At 40.3% G+C, this 20,685-nt stretch overlaps 1 protein-coding gene across 6 annotated transcripts in view; it reads left to right on the forward strand.

Moving 5' to 3' along the window:
• Window positions 1-20,685, forward strand: part of SMARCAD1 (SNF2 related chromatin remodeling ATPase with DExD box 1) — a 77,627-nt gene that overhangs the window by 17,865 nt on the left and 39,077 nt on the right. For all 6 annotated transcript variants that reach the window (XM_048846821.2, XM_048846817.2, XM_048846820.2 and 3 more), the window contains 5 exons: window positions 1,518-1,686; window positions 4,564-4,627; window positions 12,016-12,107; window positions 18,549-18,638; window positions 19,563-19,647. In XM_048846821.2, the coding sequence (XP_048702778.2) occupies window positions 1,518-1,686; window positions 4,564-4,627; window positions 12,016-12,107; window positions 18,549-18,638; window positions 19,563-19,647 (500 nt within the window). The remainder of the gene's footprint in view (window positions 1-1,517; window positions 1,687-4,563; window positions 4,628-12,015; window positions 12,108-18,548; window positions 18,639-19,562; window positions 19,648-20,685) is intronic.

Here is a 20,685-nt window from a genome sequence, read left to right on the forward strand (position 1 = left end):
TTTCTTGTGGGTACTGAAGCAAAAAGGATTTAAAATATATTAATAGAACTATCATTTGCACCATCACTGTATTTAAATATTACAAGAGATACTCATCCTCCTGCTTAAGGGCATAAACTGATTCCTAGCTGAAGTTAGAAAGGAATTTTTTGCTTTGTTACAGCTTTGTGCTGTTGGCCAGGTGTGTTTTAGGCTTGCTTAGTTTTCTAAGCACTAGTTGTATGCAAGAACAGGGTAGTATCTGATGAAAAATGAAAATATTTTCTCAAACTTTTGCACACATCTTTTACAGATGATATTTTATTACACTTTCTCAGCATGATGGTTATTCACATATTGAAGTCTAATGGAAAAGTATATAGCCGGAGTCAGTTGGAAACAGCAACAGTTTGAGTTTTTACTCTCTTCTGCCCCACCTCTCTGCAGACACTTACCTAAATTAAGTTGCTGTGATGCTATTCTCTGTATAAGTATGTCATTTTTAACTGTCAGGCAAACTTTAGTGCAGCGAAACAGAAACTAGGCATCTAGCTACATAAGCTAAATACAAACTAGCTAAATAAGACAGTCAAGTATGGAATTTCCATTTAGGTCCTGCCTGTGCTACAAAACTAAGCATAAACTGAAATGTGGTTCCATTTTGTAGGGTTGCCAGTTGTGCGTAAGCCTGATAGATTTGGATATATCCAAGGCTTTGGTATATCTCAGGAACATAGTTAAAACCAAAATTAGGTTCTGTCTACACTGCAAGATGGAGCCACATTTTAATAAATTTAAAGTATTGCAAGGAGGTCTTTTCACGTGGTTCATTTTGTAATTTAGATCACAGCTTGGATGTGGATTTGATCCTTCCTTGAGAGTGTGGACAGGGCCTTTACAAACTCGGTCGTCTTATCTCTGGGAAAAATTTATGTTGGACCTTTTGAGCCTGAATTTGAGTTTAGATAATGCCTTCATTCTTTCATAAATGGAAATAGATTAACTCTGATGGTACTGACAAGACACAGATAGTGACGTTACCTATTGATGTAAATCATTCTGTTGGCTGGCTATGCGACACAATAGGTAACAGCCCTACCCCACATCAGAAATGGGTTCACTGGTATTGTTAGGCTAATGTACTGAAGACTTCTGTGAATTGTTGATGCTTCATTTTGTTTTGAACAGTAGATGATAACTAAGATACAACCAGATCCACTGCTCTGCTGGATATTAGCTTGCAAGACTCAAAGGTATCTTGCAAAAAAATTGGGGTTGTGCTATTTTTTTGCTTTATGGTGAATGAAGGCCTTTTTTCAAGGTAACTGTTTCCTGTTGTTAAACTGTGCTGTCAGTGATGTGTGGTTTCAGTTCTATTAAATTGTTTCTAGTTTCTTTCAAAGAATGGTAATACATGAACCGCTACTTTAGATGAAGATAAGCTTATGTAGTGTTACATTTTTACTGAAAAATTATGGGGATGCTAAAACAGAATTCCTAAGTAGAAATAAGTCTTATTTCTTTTCCTTATATGGTAGCTCTGAACAGTCCGATGATGAAGAGGCTGAAGATGTACCACCTACATTTACATATATAAATGATGCAGACCAGTCACCAGACATGGATGAGGTGGAAGACATCAGAGACGCTAAACTCCAAACACTGAAGGAACTCTTTCCACAAAGAAGTGACCAAGAATTATTACAAGTAATACTGTTTGGTTTTGCAGCCTATTTCCAAGGCAATATGTGTTTTTTAGTGCCTTCCATGTGAATGGAGGAAGAACTTCTTAATTCTTATTTACAAAACCATATTTCCATTTGATAAGATTTTAAAATTTAATTACCACACTCCGAAAAAGTCCCCCTTTAGAGCTTTTACATTCTTATTTAAATATATTAAGAACATGTTCGTGCAAACGAGACTAAACTGTTTGCTAAATAACTTACAGAAAGAAACACCTGTTTAACAGAGGTTAGCCCTTTCCCCGCTCAGTAAAAATGATCTTCAGCCCCATTTAGACAGGCAGAGTAAGGCAACCGATGTTTGCTGATCATCAGCCACTATATAGTTTTGGGTTTTTTTAATTTTTTTTTCTAGTATAGTCAAAGGCATGGACTTCAGTCCCACACGTTATCGTAGATCTTTTTTTTTTTTTTCCATAGTCCTAGTCCTTAGTTCTCTGCAATGAAAATGAAACCTAGACTACTGCTTTGGGACTTCATGAAGGAGAATTTCCATACAGCTTCAATTCATTTTGACTTAGAGCTACATCTGTGATATTTCTCATTAGTCTCAGGTGGCCTGCCTAATGCCTATTGGCTGCTGTTGTCACAGTATGGATGCTTGCATTTAAGCCCATCTATACTATGTAATGGTTGACAGCTCTACCCTCCTTTAGCTGAAATTTATTCTGTGCCACTTTCCTCAGATTAAGACCTCAGTCACAACTGTGCAATTTAAATGGTGCTACACACACATGTATCTATGGCACTTCTATATGGCCCCCATTGCCATAGTATGTGAGCACTTCTCCATCTTTACTGTATTTATCCTCATTGTACCCCTGTGAGATAGGGAAATATTCTCCCCACTTTACAAGTGAACTAAATGACTTTCTCAGGGTCACACAAGTAGACTGTGGTGGATCAGGGTATCAAACCTGTGTATTTCTTGTTCCAGATTAACATGCTAACCACCGAGCTATGCTTCCTTTCTGAGAACTTAAATAAGTAGTGAAGGCTTAATTTGAAAATGTCATAGGTGTCACCGATGTGTAGATAGGAAAGAACCCATCTTGACTTTCAGATGTCAAAGTGAGTGTTCAGAGCTGGTTTTTGGACAGGGGGAGAGGTGGAAGTTTTTTGAATGGCCTCTGCACATTACCAGTGTTAGCGAGATGCTAACCAGTGTAGTAGAAGCAGTGCCTGTTGGAGTACCCACAAGCCCCACCCCATAGCTCTAAATGTTTGCGGCAGTGTTATAAAGGGGGTAAGGGGCTTCAATCATCTTAGTTCTTTCCAAATGTGCTAGTGTATGAACCTGGAACTTCTGGCTGCTCTTACTCAAACTTAGCTCTAAAACAAAAATGAACTTTAATGCCTGTATATGGTTGCATTTTATTGTTTTAGTGTAGTTTCAGGGAATAAATCTCTGCTAGCTTAATTTTTAAAGCCTTGGCATTTTTAAGTCAGCCAAATTGAGTCTCTCCTTTCACCATAGCCTTCCTGGGTCCTTCCTGAAACCTATCTTGGTCCCCACTGCCTAGTATCTTTCCAAGTGGATTGGTGTTGTATTGAGGTATGTGGGTGCTCCAACTGGCACTGTTTCTTGAGAGTGCCACTCTGCTCAGCTGTCAGTGCATGTTCTCAATAATGTGAATGTGTAGAGGATCATTGTGAAGGGCGCTGATTAGTAGTAAGAAATCTTCTTTGTTACTTGTATACTGAGTAAATTTGGGTTGGAAAATACAAAGTGCCGTTTTTAGTGTCACTTTTCAGGGAAGAATTGCACTTCACGGTGTAGTAAGGGTCAGAAAAATGACTAAATATTACTTAATTACCCAGTAAATCGGCTACCTGATTTGTGTTCAATCATATCTGCTGACTTAAGTGACAGTTTTTTAGCTGTTAACTGGAACGCCTGTTAGCTGAATTGACTGCATTGTCATGAGAGAGTAAGAGTGCTTCTGTTTTGGTTCCCTATCAACAGAATTTTCTAAATTCTAATGGCAGGGCTCATTTTTGCCTTTGTTTGCACCTGTGCAACATTCTTCTGGACATTGTAAACAATAGTCCTTTTGTCACCCCGTACAGCCCGTCCTACCAAGCCCTCAGGAAATGAATGATTCTAGGGTGAGTGGTGCTTGCTTAAGATAGCTATCCTATTGTAGTCAACCTGAGGCATTGTGTAATGATTAAAATTGGGGGTGAGAACATGGACTCCTGCGTTGTGTTTCCATCTATGTCACTGACTCGTTCTATGACCTTTGTCAAATTATTTCACTTATGAAATTAATGCTACACTTTAGAGGTGTTGAAGTTCACAAGTTTATAAAAATACTGAGAGCCTGAAATGCAAGATGTTATGTAACGGGAGGGAGAAGGGTCTGTTCCTAGATTTGGGAATAAGAATTCATGTAAACTCCGAGAGCAGCACAAGATACCCTATTTATGCACATGATCCAGGAAGTCAACTGATATGAAAGACTTAGCACGAAGTAATAAAACTGCTAAATAGAGAATGTTTATATTTACAACTTGATGGAATTTTAAGCTTCCAACGCTGTAATTTTAACTAAGGTAAGTTTTTGAAGAAATTAAGTGAACACTGATGTCTTGAGAATATTCAAGAAGTGCAATAAGTGAAAATTGCCTTCCTGAAAAGCAGTATTTCAGTCCATATTTTTGCAGTCCTTCCAAGGCAATAACTGGCACCTCTAATTGGCTTGGCTAATGACTGCATGTTACTGTGGTTAGATTTTACTATAAATGTTGTAAAACGGTGAAATAATAGTTTCAGCCATTACTTAGCACCTTTTTTCTGTTCAATTTGTCACTGATCACTTAATTTTTCTCTTGTTAGTTGATAGAATCAACAAGCACAATGGATGAAGCAATAGCTGCTGGCTTGAAGTTCAATGATGAAGGTATGCAGTAACCTTTACCACTCGTACGTTATACCAATTGTGCATTATTCAGGAAGATTTTTCACATTGCAGCAAACTTGAGGGGAGGATATTTAAATTGAAGTCCAACAAGACATGTATGCAAAGAGGAAAAATATTCACACCGTTTAGTTTTTCCCTTCACTTAAACTGTTTTAGATTCTTTCCATGCTCTCACAATAAAAGGAGAGTTTGGTGGTTTCTGTAGGTCAAGGTTGCTTTAATTTATGAACCCAAAATTGTATACATGATTGCTGGCTTCTCTGTAGAACAGGAGTTGCAGATTGAGTAATTATGGGGTAGTGATCTTTTTTTTAATGTCATATGTAAGAAAACTGCAATGGGGTACCAGAGCTTTTTACCTCTCGATCCTGTTCAAATCCAGCGCAGATCAATATTGACAGTCATTTTATCTGGTTTAGTGGCCCATGTGAAGTTGGCCACTAAAATCCAGTTGGCTGGATTCTAATTCTGAATAAACAAATGCCTACGTATTGATTGGTACTTTTTAGAGTATTATATTCATGGTTTGTTGTGAATTAAGTCTTAAAGTTTTCCTCAAAGGACCTGTTGAGTGTTAGCTCAGTAGTTTTTGCCATTAACAATGAATGCAGGGAAGCAGCATAAACCTCTCTAGATTCAGATAAACTTTTATGAGCAGTAGCATGAAGAAGTTATTTCCTTCAGGGCTTTTTCATGAGTAAATTCAACCAGTAAGGTTGTTTGCTTAGGATGAGTGTTTGAAATATTAAGTCAGAATTGTTAGCCATCTTGCGTATCTCCATACATTTGTGGAAGCTCTAACAAACTCTGTCTTTAGGCCCGAGAGATTTTTTTTTTTTTCTTAATGTTGCCTTATGGGGTATTTGAGATGCCTAGTAACGTGATGGAAAATCCCAGCATGTGAAATGGTACAGAGCAGAAAACATGTGACACTCTTACTTCTTGGCTTTCTTCTTGTCCTCCCTATAAATCCAGAATCAAACCTTTCCCCAGGATTAAATTGTATTAGTTTTATTGGTGGTTGGTGGCTTATGCAAAAACCTGAATTGTGTGAGATCGAGGTAATAGAATACAATAATGTCAAGATCAAATAATACAAGAGATGAAATAACAGGTTTTGGTTATGCAGTTTCCATCTAGCTGCAGGACCTATACCCAGTGTCCTTAATGAATTGGAGGCAGAGCCGTCCCTAGTGGGATGCGGGGCCTGGGGCGGAAGTGATGTCACTTCCTGGACTGACTGCGCGGGGGGCGGGTAGGGAGGCTGGGGGAGGCGGTGCCTCCCCAAACAGCCCAGAGTGATCCCATGCATGCTTTCCCCCGGGCCCTGCACCACTGGGCTCCAGGGGGCTGAGGCCACGTCACCCGCCTTCCCGGGGCTGGGGAGACTGCAGAAGCGCTCCCGTGCTCTCTCCATCCCGGTGTGCTCTCCCTTGGGTGGAAGGGGAAGGCTGGTAGTAGCCTCCCCAGCCAGTGGTTCGCCTGCTGCCCATGCAGCGCCAGCCAATTGCACTGCCATGCGGGGCCTCCTAAAATGGGGGGGGGGAGACCCGGAACAGTCGCCCTGATTCCCCATCCCCTTGGGATGGCTCTGACTGGAGGTGTGAAAGTGAGAAGTTATCTGTAATAAGATCACTTTCAGTTTAATTGTCTGGAAATTGCTTTAAATGATCAAGATGTCTTTCATGATAAAGATTTAATGTTGGTGTTGTGTGACATTAGCAGAGCAACAGCTCAGTGTCCCTATGCCCTAAGAGAAACTAGTTTTTTCATCTCTCCCATGCACTGTTCTTGCTTACATTAGGAAGTAATTTATGTGCAATGATCCTCTATGCATCTTGAGACTTTGATCTATTGATAGTATAGCTATGACAGATGCTTAGTACTATCAAATGGTTTTAATACTTTCTTTGTTGTGTTGTGTACGTTTGAGTGCACAGCGAGTTTATACTTTCTGATCTCCAAAAAGCATTTGAAATTACCATTATATGTATGATATGCTGAGGATGAGAATTGTGATGCGAGTAATTGAAAGATAAAACTTAGAGATGAAATGCTTAGCTAGACCTGTTTCAAGAAATAAGTCAAGTCCCACCTGGAAGATAATTAATCCTAAATTAAGTGGGTATTATTATTATTTCCAAATTTATTTTAAGTTAAAATAATTTTATATAAGTCAGTATCGCATTTTTAAAATGTTCGTACCAAAATATTTGCTATGAGCTCATGCCAAGTTTGATTTCTACTATATGGGCTTTACCTTATAGCCATACTTTTTCATACAAAAATGCAATTTCATGTCCTTGCCTACAAGCCCACAGAAACAGGTGTTCTAGGAAGTAAAATTATGACAAAAATGACATCTGCTACTCTTATTTAAATGATTTAGGCAGGAGTTAGCATGTCTGAATGCAATGGCATAAATCATCCGACTTTGGGCCTGTTTTTAGAAGAAGAGACATCACTGAACACCTGCTTTCCTGCCTCAACACGTAATTTTTTTTTCTTTTTGTGAAAGTTTACAGCTGATTGGGTGAGAGAGAATAGGCAAAATTCTTAATTACCTGGGTTATTCAGATTCTCTCTGGCTAATGACAGAACTCATGTTTATAGCCAGAAATTGAGTCATAGCCAGTTTCTTCATTTAAACAATTTGTAAGTAGTAGGAACAGTTTAAATTGTTTAATATTAAAATTAAATATTGAAATATTAAAAACATAAGTTCTCAAATTTTATGGAAAAGGTATAGTTAGATTATTTGAGTGCTTTGTTCAACCCTGAAAAACAGCGTGGAAACGAAGTATGAAATTGAATCAGTGGTTTATAGAATTCAGTTCACTTTTCTTTTTTGTGTGTTTGACTGAACTCCTTGTATTTTTGAGTGCTTGTTCACATCTGTATATCACTGTAGGTCTGTGTGTGACCAATGCAGTCGTCACTCGTACTTGTCAGGGCAGCACATGTGCCCCAGTGCATCCCCATGCATGCAGCCAAGGGTGTAGAGGGTTGAGCTGCTCCAACCCACTTTCAGTTCCTCTTACCTCTCTTTCCCCTCCCCACTGGGAATTGGAGCTCCAGCTTATGGTTCCTTTTTAGGGTTTAGCACTAAATTCTTGTGTAAATAGCTCTTAGTTAGGTTTAGTGTGAATAACAATAGTTTTTCTTTGTCCTTTTTGTTTGCTCTTCTTCTGAAGCCCAGAGGTGTTGATTCAGCACAGAATCCCTGGGCTTCAAACATTGCCCTTCCTGTGAGACTGTTATGCAGGTGTCAGTCATACTACTAAATGCCTTATTTGTCTTGGAATATGTGAAAGAGAAGTTAATCATCTGCAAATCATTGAAGAGGAGAACTCAGAAGTCCAGGGAGTTGTATAGGAAGGGAAAATCTCATAGAAAATCTGCATGTCCAGCCTCTTACCCACACCATGTCAGAAGGGACAGAGTTCATGTTTTAAAAGCAGTGCTCCATTTCTGTCTGTTTTATCGTCACACCTCAGGGGAATACAGACGCACAAGTCTTCTTCAGAAAAGAGCTGTTCCCTTTCACCTGGACCATCCTGGAGTGTCCCTAAAACTTCTAGGTTTTTGGAACTCAAGGCTGCATTGAGACCAAAGAAGGGGTTCTCAGACATCCACAAGCACTGTAGCAATGCCACTTGTCTGATAGGTTGCCTTCTGAGTCCTCCGGTACCGAGATTAGAGTGAGAAATTTGATTTGCTGCTGCCTGGTACTGTGAACTTATCTATGCTTTATCGGTACCGTTGACTCCAGAGCCCCGTTCGTCAGTACTGTTGAGACTGGTTGGTACCTGCTGTACTGACTTCCTTTCCAGTGACTTCTTTTCTGTCACCCATTCTGACAGCAGTGTATACTTCGGGGTTCTCAGTACGAACTCCCAACCCTTATGTCGTAGCCAAAGATTTCCTGTATCTGTTGATACTGGACTCTCCACTGTTGAAGTTGAGAACCTTGATGCCAGCCCCGATATCATTTTCAGTGCTGACCTCAACTTATATCCTGGTACTGGATTGACACAATCGTTAATTTTTGGCTCGACTGCAGACTTTGGTGCCGGCTCCAGAAATGTCCGGATCCTGCGCCCATACTAGGCAAGCCAGATGGCTCTTTACACTGATTGATACTGCTCCACCTTTACATCTGGAATGTCTGTTCTCTTTTTCAGGGTCTGAATCCAGTAGGGAGACATCTTCTGTGAGGTCATGAGCATCCATTATTTCAGGAAGGCATTCTATGACTCCCTTTTCTGTTCAGTGACTGAGCAAAGTCATGACCCAAGAACCAGAGGAAGCTATTACAGAAGCAAAACATCAAACCCCTATGCATGGATAATGTCCTGTCCCGATGAGGCCATAGTATCTGAATCATTTCCCCCTCATTCCAAATGTTCACGAGACTTTTCAGGAGCTCATGTGTAAGGTGGCTTTTGCTCTGGGTATTCAAGCTGAGGTGGTTCAGGAAATTTTCATAAACTTACTGATATCTTGCATTCTGCTGTATTAAGGAAGAGTGTCTCTATCTATTAATTACACTTTAGCAGATACTGCCAAACTTCTCAGGTAGACCCCAGCCACTTTGACTCCCGCAGTACAGTAACTCCTTGCTTAACATTGTAGTTATGTTCCTGAAAAATGCGACTTTAAGCGAATCCAACTATAGTTTTTTGTCTGGTGAAAAAAATTTCCCTGGTACCTAACCCCCCCCTTATTTACACTAATTCTTATGGGGAAATTGGATTCGCTTATATATATATATATATAAATGCAAGATATCAGTAAGTTTATGAAAATTTCCTGAACCACCTCAGCTTGAATACCCAGAGCAAAAGCCACCTTACACATGAGCTCCTGAAAAGTCTCGTGAACATTTGGAATGAGGGGGAAATGATTATACCACACACACACAGTATAAGTTTTTAAACAAACAATTTAATACTGTACACAGCAATGATGATTGTGAAGCTTGGTTGAGGTGGTGAAATTAGAGGGAGGAAGAGGGTGGAATATTTCCCAGGGAATGTCTTACTGCTAAATGACGAATTAACGTTCGTTCGGCTGAGCCCTCAGGGGTTAACATGTTGTTGCTAATGTAGCTTCAGGCGCTACAAGGCAGCACGAATGGAGGGAGGGGAGACCGCATGGCAGACAGAAACACACACCGTGTGGGAAGGCAGAGGAGGGGAGAGAGATGTGCATTGCCCCTTTAAGTATGCTGACCCAATTCTAAGTACATTGCCTTTTAAAAAAAAAAAAATCAGGAAGTTGAGACAGCAGCTGTGACCAACAAGCTCTTTCCATCCTCAGCTCTGTCCTGTCCCAACCCTGCTCTATATGGAGAACGGGTAAGTCAGGGGCCAGAGTAGGCGGGAGGGGGACACCCTGACATGAGTCCTCCTCTTCCTCCCTCCCTCCCCTGCACAGCAAGCAGGAGGCTCCGGGGAGGAGCTTCAAGGCAGAGGGTAGGAGCAGCACCTGGCTGTTGGGAGAGGGACAGCTGAACTGCTGGCAATTGCTAGCCTTCTGGGTGGTTGCTGCCCTGGGAACTTAGGGGAGCGGGGAGCTGATAGGGGGTTTGCCCGATCCACGCTGGTTCCAAGCCCCCACCAGCTAGCTGCCAACTGGCTGCTCTTCCTGCAAGCAATGAACAAAACAGGCGGCTGCCAAACAAAGTTATAAGGGAGCATTGCACAACTTTAAATGAGCATGTTCCCTAATTGATCAGCAACAAAACAACGTTAACCGGGATGTCTTTAAGTGAGGAGTTACTGTAAAGAGAGCAGACCAATGGTATAGTGTACCCTCCAAGGGATTTGAACAATTTTTCTCATAATCTGTACTAGGCTGGCTGGTTGTCACCACAGCCAGTGAAAGATTTTGCCAAGGCCGATTCAAATTCATCCCCAAGGATAAAGAGCCCAAGAGAATTAGACTTCTTAGGAAGGTAAACTCAACATCCAACCTTCAAATGCACATAGGAAACTACTAGATATTGTTGCCTAAAAATAACTTCATTAATTTGGACTCCTTGGCAAGAATTATTGACAAACTCCCTGAGGATAAGAGGGATGATTTCAATTCCACAATTAGAGGGTTAATGGTGCATAGGCATCTCTGCAGGTGGCACGTGACATGACAGACATAATGTCTAAAGCTATGGCAACAGCAATCTATATGTGCAAATCCTTGAGGCTCCAGGCATCAGGGATTGCTAGGGAGGTACAAGCGACTATTGAGGATTTACTTTTTCAAGGGGTGCAACTTCTTCATTGATAAAACTGATGCACTATTGCACGCTTACGGACTCTTTGTTCACCTGGAGTCTGTTTGAGTTTTGCTTTATTAATAAGGTAATTGTTGATTAGATGCAAGAAATATTATGAAGAAAAACTTGGAATGTATTTGAAACATTCTGTTCCTTTTGTATACAAAATAGCTGTTGAGTGATATCATGTAACTTTTCTGTATTCATGGAACACTGTCATCTTAGTATTTTGAACAGGCTATTTTTATAACACCCAACTGGTGGTCCTGAGAGAGACAATTTTTTTTCTTTGCCATCCTGTTTGCTTTGCACATTTCACAGCACTTTGTGGTCAGTTTCGCTGTTTCTCATATACAGAGCCCTGCAAATCTGCGGATATCTGCTTCATATGCGCGGACCATTTTTGCGGATGGTGAATCAGATGCAGATACAACCATGCAGGGCTCTACTCACCAGCGGTGCCTGGCCCATGGAATCTGGCTCAGACAGCCCTGGGGGTGTGGCGTGCTCAGGACTAATGGCCAGCAGCCAGTAGCTCGGGCTGGGCAGCAGATTGGAGTTGAGGCTGTCCAGCACCCACTTGCCACGCTGCTTTCTGTCCAGCAGCTTGGACTCCTTGGGCGGTTTCAGCATCCCCACCATGGCCCGGCCTGGCAGCACTGGCCGTACTCCCAGTCTTGGACCTGCCCCTCCAGTTCCTGTATAGCAAATTGTTAAATTTTATGCAGTATTTGATTCCACCCTCTTAACGTTAATAAAGATGAAAAGTATAGTTCAAAGGGGAATAGGTTTTTAAATTTGTCACCATATTAGAATAGAATGTTTGATTGCTTCTGCTCCCAGATGCTTAACATCTGCTGTAAAAATCCTATTAATTCTATATTGCCTAAAAATAATTGGTTCCTATGCTGTTTTGTATTACAAGGATGGGTGTGTTTACACAAATTCTCACATTTGTTAAATCTGATATTTCTCAAAGTTCACATAATTGGTAGCTTCTGTAATGTTGATTTGAATGATTCTGCTGTTTTAGGATGAATTTCTAATTGATGTAATTTTCAATTCTGCTTTTTTTTTATTTTTAAAGCTGCATCCCGAAAAAGGAAACTAAACCAATCACCCACAAACAATTCTGAAGACAGTGGTGACCAAATTTCAAAAAAGCAAAAAACGAATTCTGTAAGTGTAATCCTTTCTGTCTTACAACCACAAAATAAATTGATCCCTGGTGGCTTTGGGAACATCAGGAGCTTCCTGAATTAGTGCCTTATCTCAGGAAATCACACCTCTCATCATTGGAGTTAATAGCTTTGCTTCCCTGTCTCTGACAACACTCCTGACTTAATGTTTTCGTTATTTCTTGATCCCTTTTATTTTCTTGAGATTATATGCTTCATTATTCTATGTGTATTGAATTATATCCGAGTGCCAACTGCAGTCTTGTCATGGGAAAAAGGGAACTACAATTAAGGACATGGTCCTGTGATGTGCTCGACACCATCAGTTCCCATAAAAGTCAGTGGAAGCTGTTGGGTGTGCAGAGTCCAGCCGCATCAGATCCTAAGTTAAGCATCAAGAAATTGCTTAAGTTTTTCTGTATAATTTCTCTGAGGAAGGACAGTGATATATATAAAATAAAATGGCAATTTAGTTGTGTTGTGGGGAAATGTTTACAAGGAACTTAGAACAGTTGGGTAATTTTGGGTAATGTTGATAACCTTAGCTCGTAAAGAGGAGCTGTATTCTGAAGGTGACCCATTCAGTCTTTTATCTGATATATTTGATGTACAGTTCTGCAATCCCATCTTCAGGCCAAACCCTGGAAAAGAACACGGTATCATGGCAAAAGGATGACATTAGACTATTGTATAGCAAGGATAGGAATTCTTTTGTTAAAAGTAAAGTTGGGTGGAGAAAGGCAATTACATTTCAGAGGATTTTGTTACAGTAAATTCTGCTTAATAGCAATCTTGATTATTACCAATTTCTAATGGCAACATATTGCCAGCGATTACATCCACACCTATCATCATCAATGTTAATGAGATTCAAATATTAACAAGAGGCATGCTGCTTACTAACAATTCTTTAGAGGAGAGGTCCTACCTGTAATCAGATTCCTGGCTCTGAGCATGCACAGCTGAGCACGTATGTATTCGCCATGGCTTCCAAATTTCTCAACCTATTTCTCATCAGTAAATTCGGGTTCTATAGGCCCTGTGTGAGCCTGGTGCTAAGCAAATCTGAGTAGCTGAGAAGTTTGTTGTCTCAAAGTTGGTTGTTTCATGCATTCTGAAGAACAGCCGTAACATTTTACAGGAGCATGGGAGCAGCACAATGAGGCCGCAAGCATCAAGGCAATGGAAAGGAGACTGATGCTGGTGAAGCCCTGGGGCTCTGGTTTCAGCATAAGCTTGGCCAAGATGCTCGACTCTGGGCTGATGTTGAAACAGAAAGCGAGTCAGCTGGCAGCAGAGCAGTGAAAGGAGTTCAACCCTGCGGATCGCTGGTTCTGTCGGTGGAAAGCCCAGCACAATGTCATTCAGCATAAGGAACTTGGCAAGAATCAAGATGCTGATCTGGTGGCTAATGAATGGAGGGTGGATGCCTTACCTAGCATTCGAGAGGAGTTCCAGCCTCATGATATTTTCAGTGCTGATGAGACTAGTCTCCTCTACTGAGGCTTTCCTGAAAGAGGCCTGCTTGGTATGCTTAAAGAAGGGCTTGCAGGAAGGAAAAAAGCTACGGACCTCATCACGGTGCTGTGTTGTGCAAACATGGATGGGACAGAGAAAGGGGTCTCTTAGGTGATTGGAAAGAGCAAGTGCCCTCGTTGTTTCCTTAAGGACCACTTAAAGGTGCCCGTGATCTACAGAAGTTCAGCCAATGCCTGGATGACAAGTGTGTTGTTTGAAGAGTGCTTAGAGAACTGGAACAGGGAGTTGCAACTACAGGACTGCTGTGTCTGCCTGTTGATTGATAATTGCCCAGCTCATTCAATTAATGTGGAGCTATCACACATGTTAAAATTTTTGCCTCTGAACACAGGCTCCATCATGCAGCCGATGGAGATCGGGGTCATTAAAAACTTCAAAGGTCACTGCCATGCTTGTCTTAATGCACGCATCATGGCCTCTTTCTATGCTGACCCGCATCTATGAGTAGTGGATGTTGCCAAAAAAATAACACTGATGCACTTCATCTCGCTAAGGAGTCATGGGCTCCTGTTCTCCTGAAGACTGTTCAAAACTGCTTCAGAAAGGGAGGGTTTGTATGAACAACAGAAAATGCTGGCTTGGTGGACATTAATGTGCTGGCCGATGTTAGACCGTCAGGAACTGAAACAGCAAAGGAATTTGAGGCCATTGTTGAGTTTGACAGTCATTTGGAGATGGAAAGTGAGTTCACTGACGCTAAATGTAGAGACGGTAGAGGTTGTCAGGTGCCTACAGGCTGAGGCACAAGTGGACAGTGGATGGGACGACGAACCTGCGGAGCCTTCACTTATACAACAGCTACAGGCAGTGGATGTTTTCTGCAGAATATGCCAGAATCATGGCTTTGAGAGTGGTTACGAGGCTGCACGCAAAATTGAGAAGGATTTACGATTGGAGGTGGCAGACTGTATGAAGAAGATAACACTGGACAAATGGTGTTCTTAAAGTTTTTTGTATATGAAATACAGTAACATTTTGTGCTGCTTTACTCTGTGACACACATGAGGAACACTGTAAGCTGAACTGCACTGTATTTACAGTTAGACACACATAGTAAGTTTTCGTGGGTGCTTTTTAAATGCTTGTCATGATAGAACTGTGTGCCACTGTAGTCTTTGTGACCTATGGCAACCTAAGATTTCCTACATCTGCTCTAAGCATTGTGGTACACTATACAATATATCCATTTCTGTATGTCACCTTTGATTTTCTTCTTCAGAACATTGTATCAAACTGAAAGTTAATAAACAATTCATTGTACAATGCATCATTGTTCTACACTCATGTCTATGTATCCCCCTGAAAATAGTATCTTCTGCTTATTGGCAACTTCTGGAAAACAGCAACTTTTCTCTTGGAACTGAGCGGTTGCTGATAAGCGGAATCTACTGAATTTAGAAATCTGGTTTAGTTCTGATTTGGAGGAAAAAAAAAACTTTTTTTTTTTTTTTTCCTTCCCCAAAAGGGAATGGAGCCAGACTGCCCTGGAACCATGGACTTTGGGAGCCCAAGCTGGCAAGGAGCTAGCAAGCTTGGGAGATGGGACTCCGGGGTTCCAGGCTCCTGCATTGCTATTAGCCTGCCAGGTGGGCAGCTGGGGAGCCATGAGCCTGGAAGGTCCAGGCTGCTGAGGAGCTGGGCTGATGAGCTGGCAGGAGATAGGGCAGGCTTCCAAAGGAAACCCGGTAGCTGGGTTTTGAAACCTGCCTGGTGGGCAGTGTTCTGTTAGAATCTTCAAATTAAATAATCTCTACAAAACATTTTGATTTCAATAAATCAAATTCCGCCAAAAAAATTGTCTGAATTTTTCTAACCAGTTTCACAAAAAGCCTTCATAAAATATTTGTGTTCAACCTAAATGAACAGAGGTGAGAGAATTACAAATTAAGGGCTACCACTTACCTTGGTTTGCTAATTAGTGACTAGAAACTAGACGCAGTACCTGGACTTGCTAAGTGTTCATTTTAAATGTTACTGTAGTTTTTAACCTGGGACCCATGTGCTCCATAGGCAGGAGTGCTAGCAGGTGAGCTGACAACTACTGTTGGGCAATTCAGTAGCTTCTAGCATCATGCAGCTAAACATCTGAGAGGTCTTCATGAACATTAACTAAGCCTCATAACACCTCTGACACATAGGTAAGTAGTAGTATAACCATTTTACAGATGAGAGAGAGAAGTAAGGTGATTTGCCTGTATGTCTGGTGATTCATCAGTACGTGCGTACCACTGCTAATATTGCTAGGCAGCTGCATTGTGAGCTTGATCATGACCTTCACCTCAGGTGAAAGGGGAGTTGGTCTATCACGAGCTCTGTCCCTGGCCTCTGCTGAGAAGGGATTGCACGTTGGCCTGACTGATGTGGTGAGTTTTAAAGAAGCTTCCGTACTGTGCTTATGTGATCTAAAAATATGCTTAAGCACGTGATTCCCAGAGCTGGCTAGAAAATGCTGCTGGCCTTCATCCACTTGGTCACTTATCATTGGTGGCTCACGTGAAGTTATCTGGATGATAGAGAGATCTGGTTATTCTTTTTGTAGGCCCTACCGCACCCCATATTTGGAGTCGTTGTGTGGTGTCCCCCACTTGCTGATGTAGAAGTAACCTAATGTCCTACATCCTTCCCTGAGCTGAGCCCTTTTTGACCTTGACACTGAAGTCATCAAGACTTGCTGTTGGTGTGGATGTTGAAATGACCTGGAACCATAATTCTTTAGTTTTTGTTCAGTACCTCATGGTGTCACCAATGGACTGGGACTTTTGCTGGCTTCACTCCTGCTGTTTGACATGCTCTGGATCTTATCTTTGGGCTGGGCTGGGAGATACAAGGTGTGAAGATCAGATCACAACTTCATCTAGACCATAGAATAAATGGTCAGTTTTCAGAATGGAGAGCGGTAAATAGTGGTGTCCCCTAGGGGTCTGTACTGCGATCAGTGCTGTTCAACATACTCATAAATGATCTGGAAAAAATGGGTACACGGTGAGGTGGCAAAATTTGCAGATGATACAAAACTACTCAAGATAGTTAAGTCCCAGGCAGACTGCAAAGAGCTACAAAAGGATCTCTCAAAACTGGGTGACTGGGCAACAAAATGGCAGATGAAATTCAATGTTGATAAATGCAAAGTAATGCACATTGGAAAACATAATCCCAACTTTACATATTAAATGATGGGGTCTAAATTAGCCAATGCCACTCAGTAAAGACATCTTGGAATCATTGTGGCTAGTTCTCTGAAAACATCCACTCAATGAGTAGCGGCAGGTAAAAGGGCAAACAGAATTTTGGGAATCATTAGGAAAGAGATTAATAAGACAGAAAATATCACTTTGCTTCTATATAAATGCATGATATGACCGCATCTTGAATACTGCGTGCAGATGTGATCACCCCATCTCAAAAAAGATACAGAAAAGGGCAACAAAAATCATTAGGGGTCTGGAACAGCTTCCGTGTGAGGAAAGATTAAGAAGACTGGGATTTTCAGCTTGGAAAAGAGACCACTAAGAGGGAATATGATAAAGGTTTATAAAATCATGACTGGTGTGGAAAAATTGACTAAGGAAGTGTTATTTACTCCTTCACATAACACAAGAACTAGAGGGTCACCCAATGAACTTAATAGGCAGCAGGTTTAAAACAAGCAAAAGGAAATATTTTTTCACACAATGCACAGTCAACTTGTGGAAGGAACTCTTTGCCAGAGGATGTTGTGAAGGCCAAAACTATAACAGGGTTCAAAAAAGAAGTAGATCAGTTGATGGAGGATAGGTCCATCAATGGCTACTAGCTAGGATAGGCAGGGATGGTGTCCTGAGCCTCTGTTTGCCAGAAACTGGTAATGGGAGACAAGGGATGGATCACTTGATGATTACCTGTTCTGCTCATTCCCTCTGAGGCATCTGGCATTGGCCACTGTCAGAAGACAGGATACTGGGTTGGATGGACCATTGGTCTGACCCAGTATGGCCGTTCTTATGTTGATTTTTTTTTTATATTGTTATCATTAGTGAGTCCATAACAGAACTGTGAGTAGAATCTGGAAATCCTGGCTCCTATTTGTGAGCTTTAATTGCTAGGCCACATTCCCTGTTTCCTGTAAACCAGTAGGAGCTATAATTATACTAGACTCTGTGTTGGACATCTTTTGTCAGGAAATCTTTTATAAGGGTTTCGTATAATTGTGTTGTGCCTTAATATGATATTCCATTTCCTGAGATTTTACATTTGCCAAAATTCTGACACAAGGTTGAACTTCATAATGGCTTTAAAGGGCCATTTTTTAATATGCAAAATTCCATTGTTAACAATGTGGGTTGCATAAAATCTCTCACTTGAATAATTGGCTGTTTCAGTTGTTTTAACCATGTCTGCCTTCCCTTTCCCTCTCTACAAGAAGAGTTGTCAAGACTGAATTATTTTCTCCAAAATGTCATGTTAAAAAAAAAAAAAATCAACTTGATTGAGCACCGTTGGTTAAAGAATCATATAGATCATATAAAACCACTCTTTTTTTTTTTTTAAAGAGGAACTGAAATGATTTTAAGTTGGCCAAGATCCGTTTATTGTAATTTGGTAAAGAACCTAAAATTTTTGATGTCTTTTATTTCTTATTGAATTCAGACTTTTTCCTCTTTCAGTACTCTAAGAATTTTCTATACCATTCTTGGAGAGTTTTGTCTAATTTTGAACACAGTTATAAATGAAGAAAACAGTATTAGTCACTTATTTCTGTCTGCACAGCTCAGATATTTCTGCACATTGTTTTTATCATTCAAAGGGTGACTATTTAAAAGGTAAGCAAAGTTAGGCATGTTATTTCATTTTTGTTTGAGTAGTAGTATTATGATGCATTAAGTGAAATGATCTCTAAAATTGCTACATCTTTTCTGAACCGTAGCTAGAGGGGGCAGAATCTCAAAAAGAATGGGAAAAGCAAGAAGTTCTTGTAAAGAAACTGCAAAATAAATTTCCCAGTTTGGATAAAGAGGTAAGCTATCGTGTGTCTTTTGGGGACAAACCTACTGTTTTATATAAGTATATAAAAATGTAATAAGTGCACAGGACCAGATTTTAAGCCCCATTCTACCCGCTTAACCACTTACCTGGCTAAGGGGAATTTCTAGGTGGCATGGAGCCAGCCAAGTGACCCGAGCACAAGTAGTGTTTCTAGGGAAAGGGTTCATGGCAAGAACACCTTTCTGCTGCTTCTGTTGGTCTCTTGAGGCTGTAGGCAGTTGGACATATTTTAGAATATGTAAATCCTGTTGGCCCACCCTCTGGTCCTGCACTAAGCATGGGTTGGCCAGACCAGAGAGTCTGACTCACAGTATGAATGTATGTGAAAATTATTCAGGTATACTACATTATTTTATCATTAAAATATTCATGTTGTTTTTAGAATTCAACTTTTTTTTTAAACTGGAGTAGGCTTATCTGTATAGATAATTACATGGGATACGTGTTTTTTAGAGGAAGAATGATTAGAAACATGGTTGTATAAAGAGCTGAAGTAGATCAGCAGTCAAGTAGAGAATTCAGTCAGCTTTTAGTGGTTTTATATTTTAAATGTGGAAGATCAAGTATACTATCTATTAGGAAGATGGTAAGTTGATGTTGTGCAGTATTCTGACGTTTGTGTACAGCGTTTCCTTGTGTTTTCATCGAGAATACTGTTAACTCTAATTAGAAGACCTGTTGCATCATAGGGCGATAACTGAAGTTAGGAACAGTTTTAAAAAAATAGGTGCTTATTTACAATATATTTTGTATGCATCGTGCATCCTGTGCATAAACGTATGGATTAATCAAAGGTTTTATCCCATACTTGTTTTGAGAAGTGTTGCTCTTGTTCTTAATTGTTAAAGAATATATTTTTTGCATAATGGTGAGATAATAAATGTTGTTTTAATAGGAACTGAAAGATGTACTTCAAGAACATAACTGGGTGTTTCATGAAGCACTGGAGTCTTTAAAAGTATTTGCAGAAGACCAACAGGGTAAATAAAGACAGATTTACAGTCTACTTTATTCTGTAATAAAATAACAGATGTCAGAAGTGTACATCTCCCCAATGTCTAAATAAGACAGTCCTGACAGTGATTAAGATAATATCTTAAAAGTTGCAGTGATGAGCAAAAACAGTTTTAAGGGGGGTGAAAGAGAGGAAAAGAACGTAAAAGAAAGTTTATATGTTGAATTTGCATCCTATTTTTATGGAGTTGCATGCCTTTTTATGTGGAAATTAGGGCAAGTATATTGGTTTGTCAAGTGCAAAGCATAACTCCCTATTCGTTTATATGAAAACATGTTTGTGATAAAACGTCAAACATGATTCTCTTTGAATTGAGTAGTTCAAAAAGTACTAATTTCAAGGCAATAAGTCTATCCTGTTTAAGAAGTCTTTTAGCACAGAAGTAATATTGAGACTGTATTTAGGGTGAAATAATGCGAACAATATTCTTAGAAGTCCAGTGAAATACCGGTACATGAGATTTGATAGAAATAAGCATTATATCACTGACAAATCTGCAGACGATTACAAAGGAAATATCCCATATTTAATGTGAGCAGATATCTTAATTCTTTCATATTGCAGTAGTGCCAGAAAGCACCCGTCAAACTCAGGAACCGCAGTGTGCTTGCTACAGTACAAAAGTAGAGACTATTCCTGATCCGAAGAACTTACAAAATGAAATATCATTTCAGTTGTGTTCCCATTAGAATATGTATGTCACAAATACATAAACAAATGTATCTTTTTAAATCAAGTCCATTGGTGATGTGATTAAAATCTCCAAATTGAGTTTCTTTAAAAGGCAAGGCCGAGCTACAGAAACAAGACTTCACACATGCAAAAGGCTATTTTACACAGGTCTTTTATTACTCTAGTTCTCATAGAATCATAGGACTGGAAGGGACCTCCAGGGGTCATCTTGCCCAGTCCTCTGCACTCTTGGCAGGACTATTATTTAGACCAATCCTGACAGGTGTTTGTCTAACCTGCTCTTAAAAATCTCCAATGATGGAGATTCCAC

The sequence above is a fragment of the Caretta caretta genome, chromosome 4 (genome assembly GCF_965140235.1).
Source record: "Caretta caretta isolate rCarCar2 chromosome 4, rCarCar1.hap1, whole genome shotgun sequence".
Classification (NCBI taxonomy): domain Eukaryota; kingdom Metazoa; phylum Chordata; order Testudines; family Cheloniidae; genus Caretta; species Caretta caretta.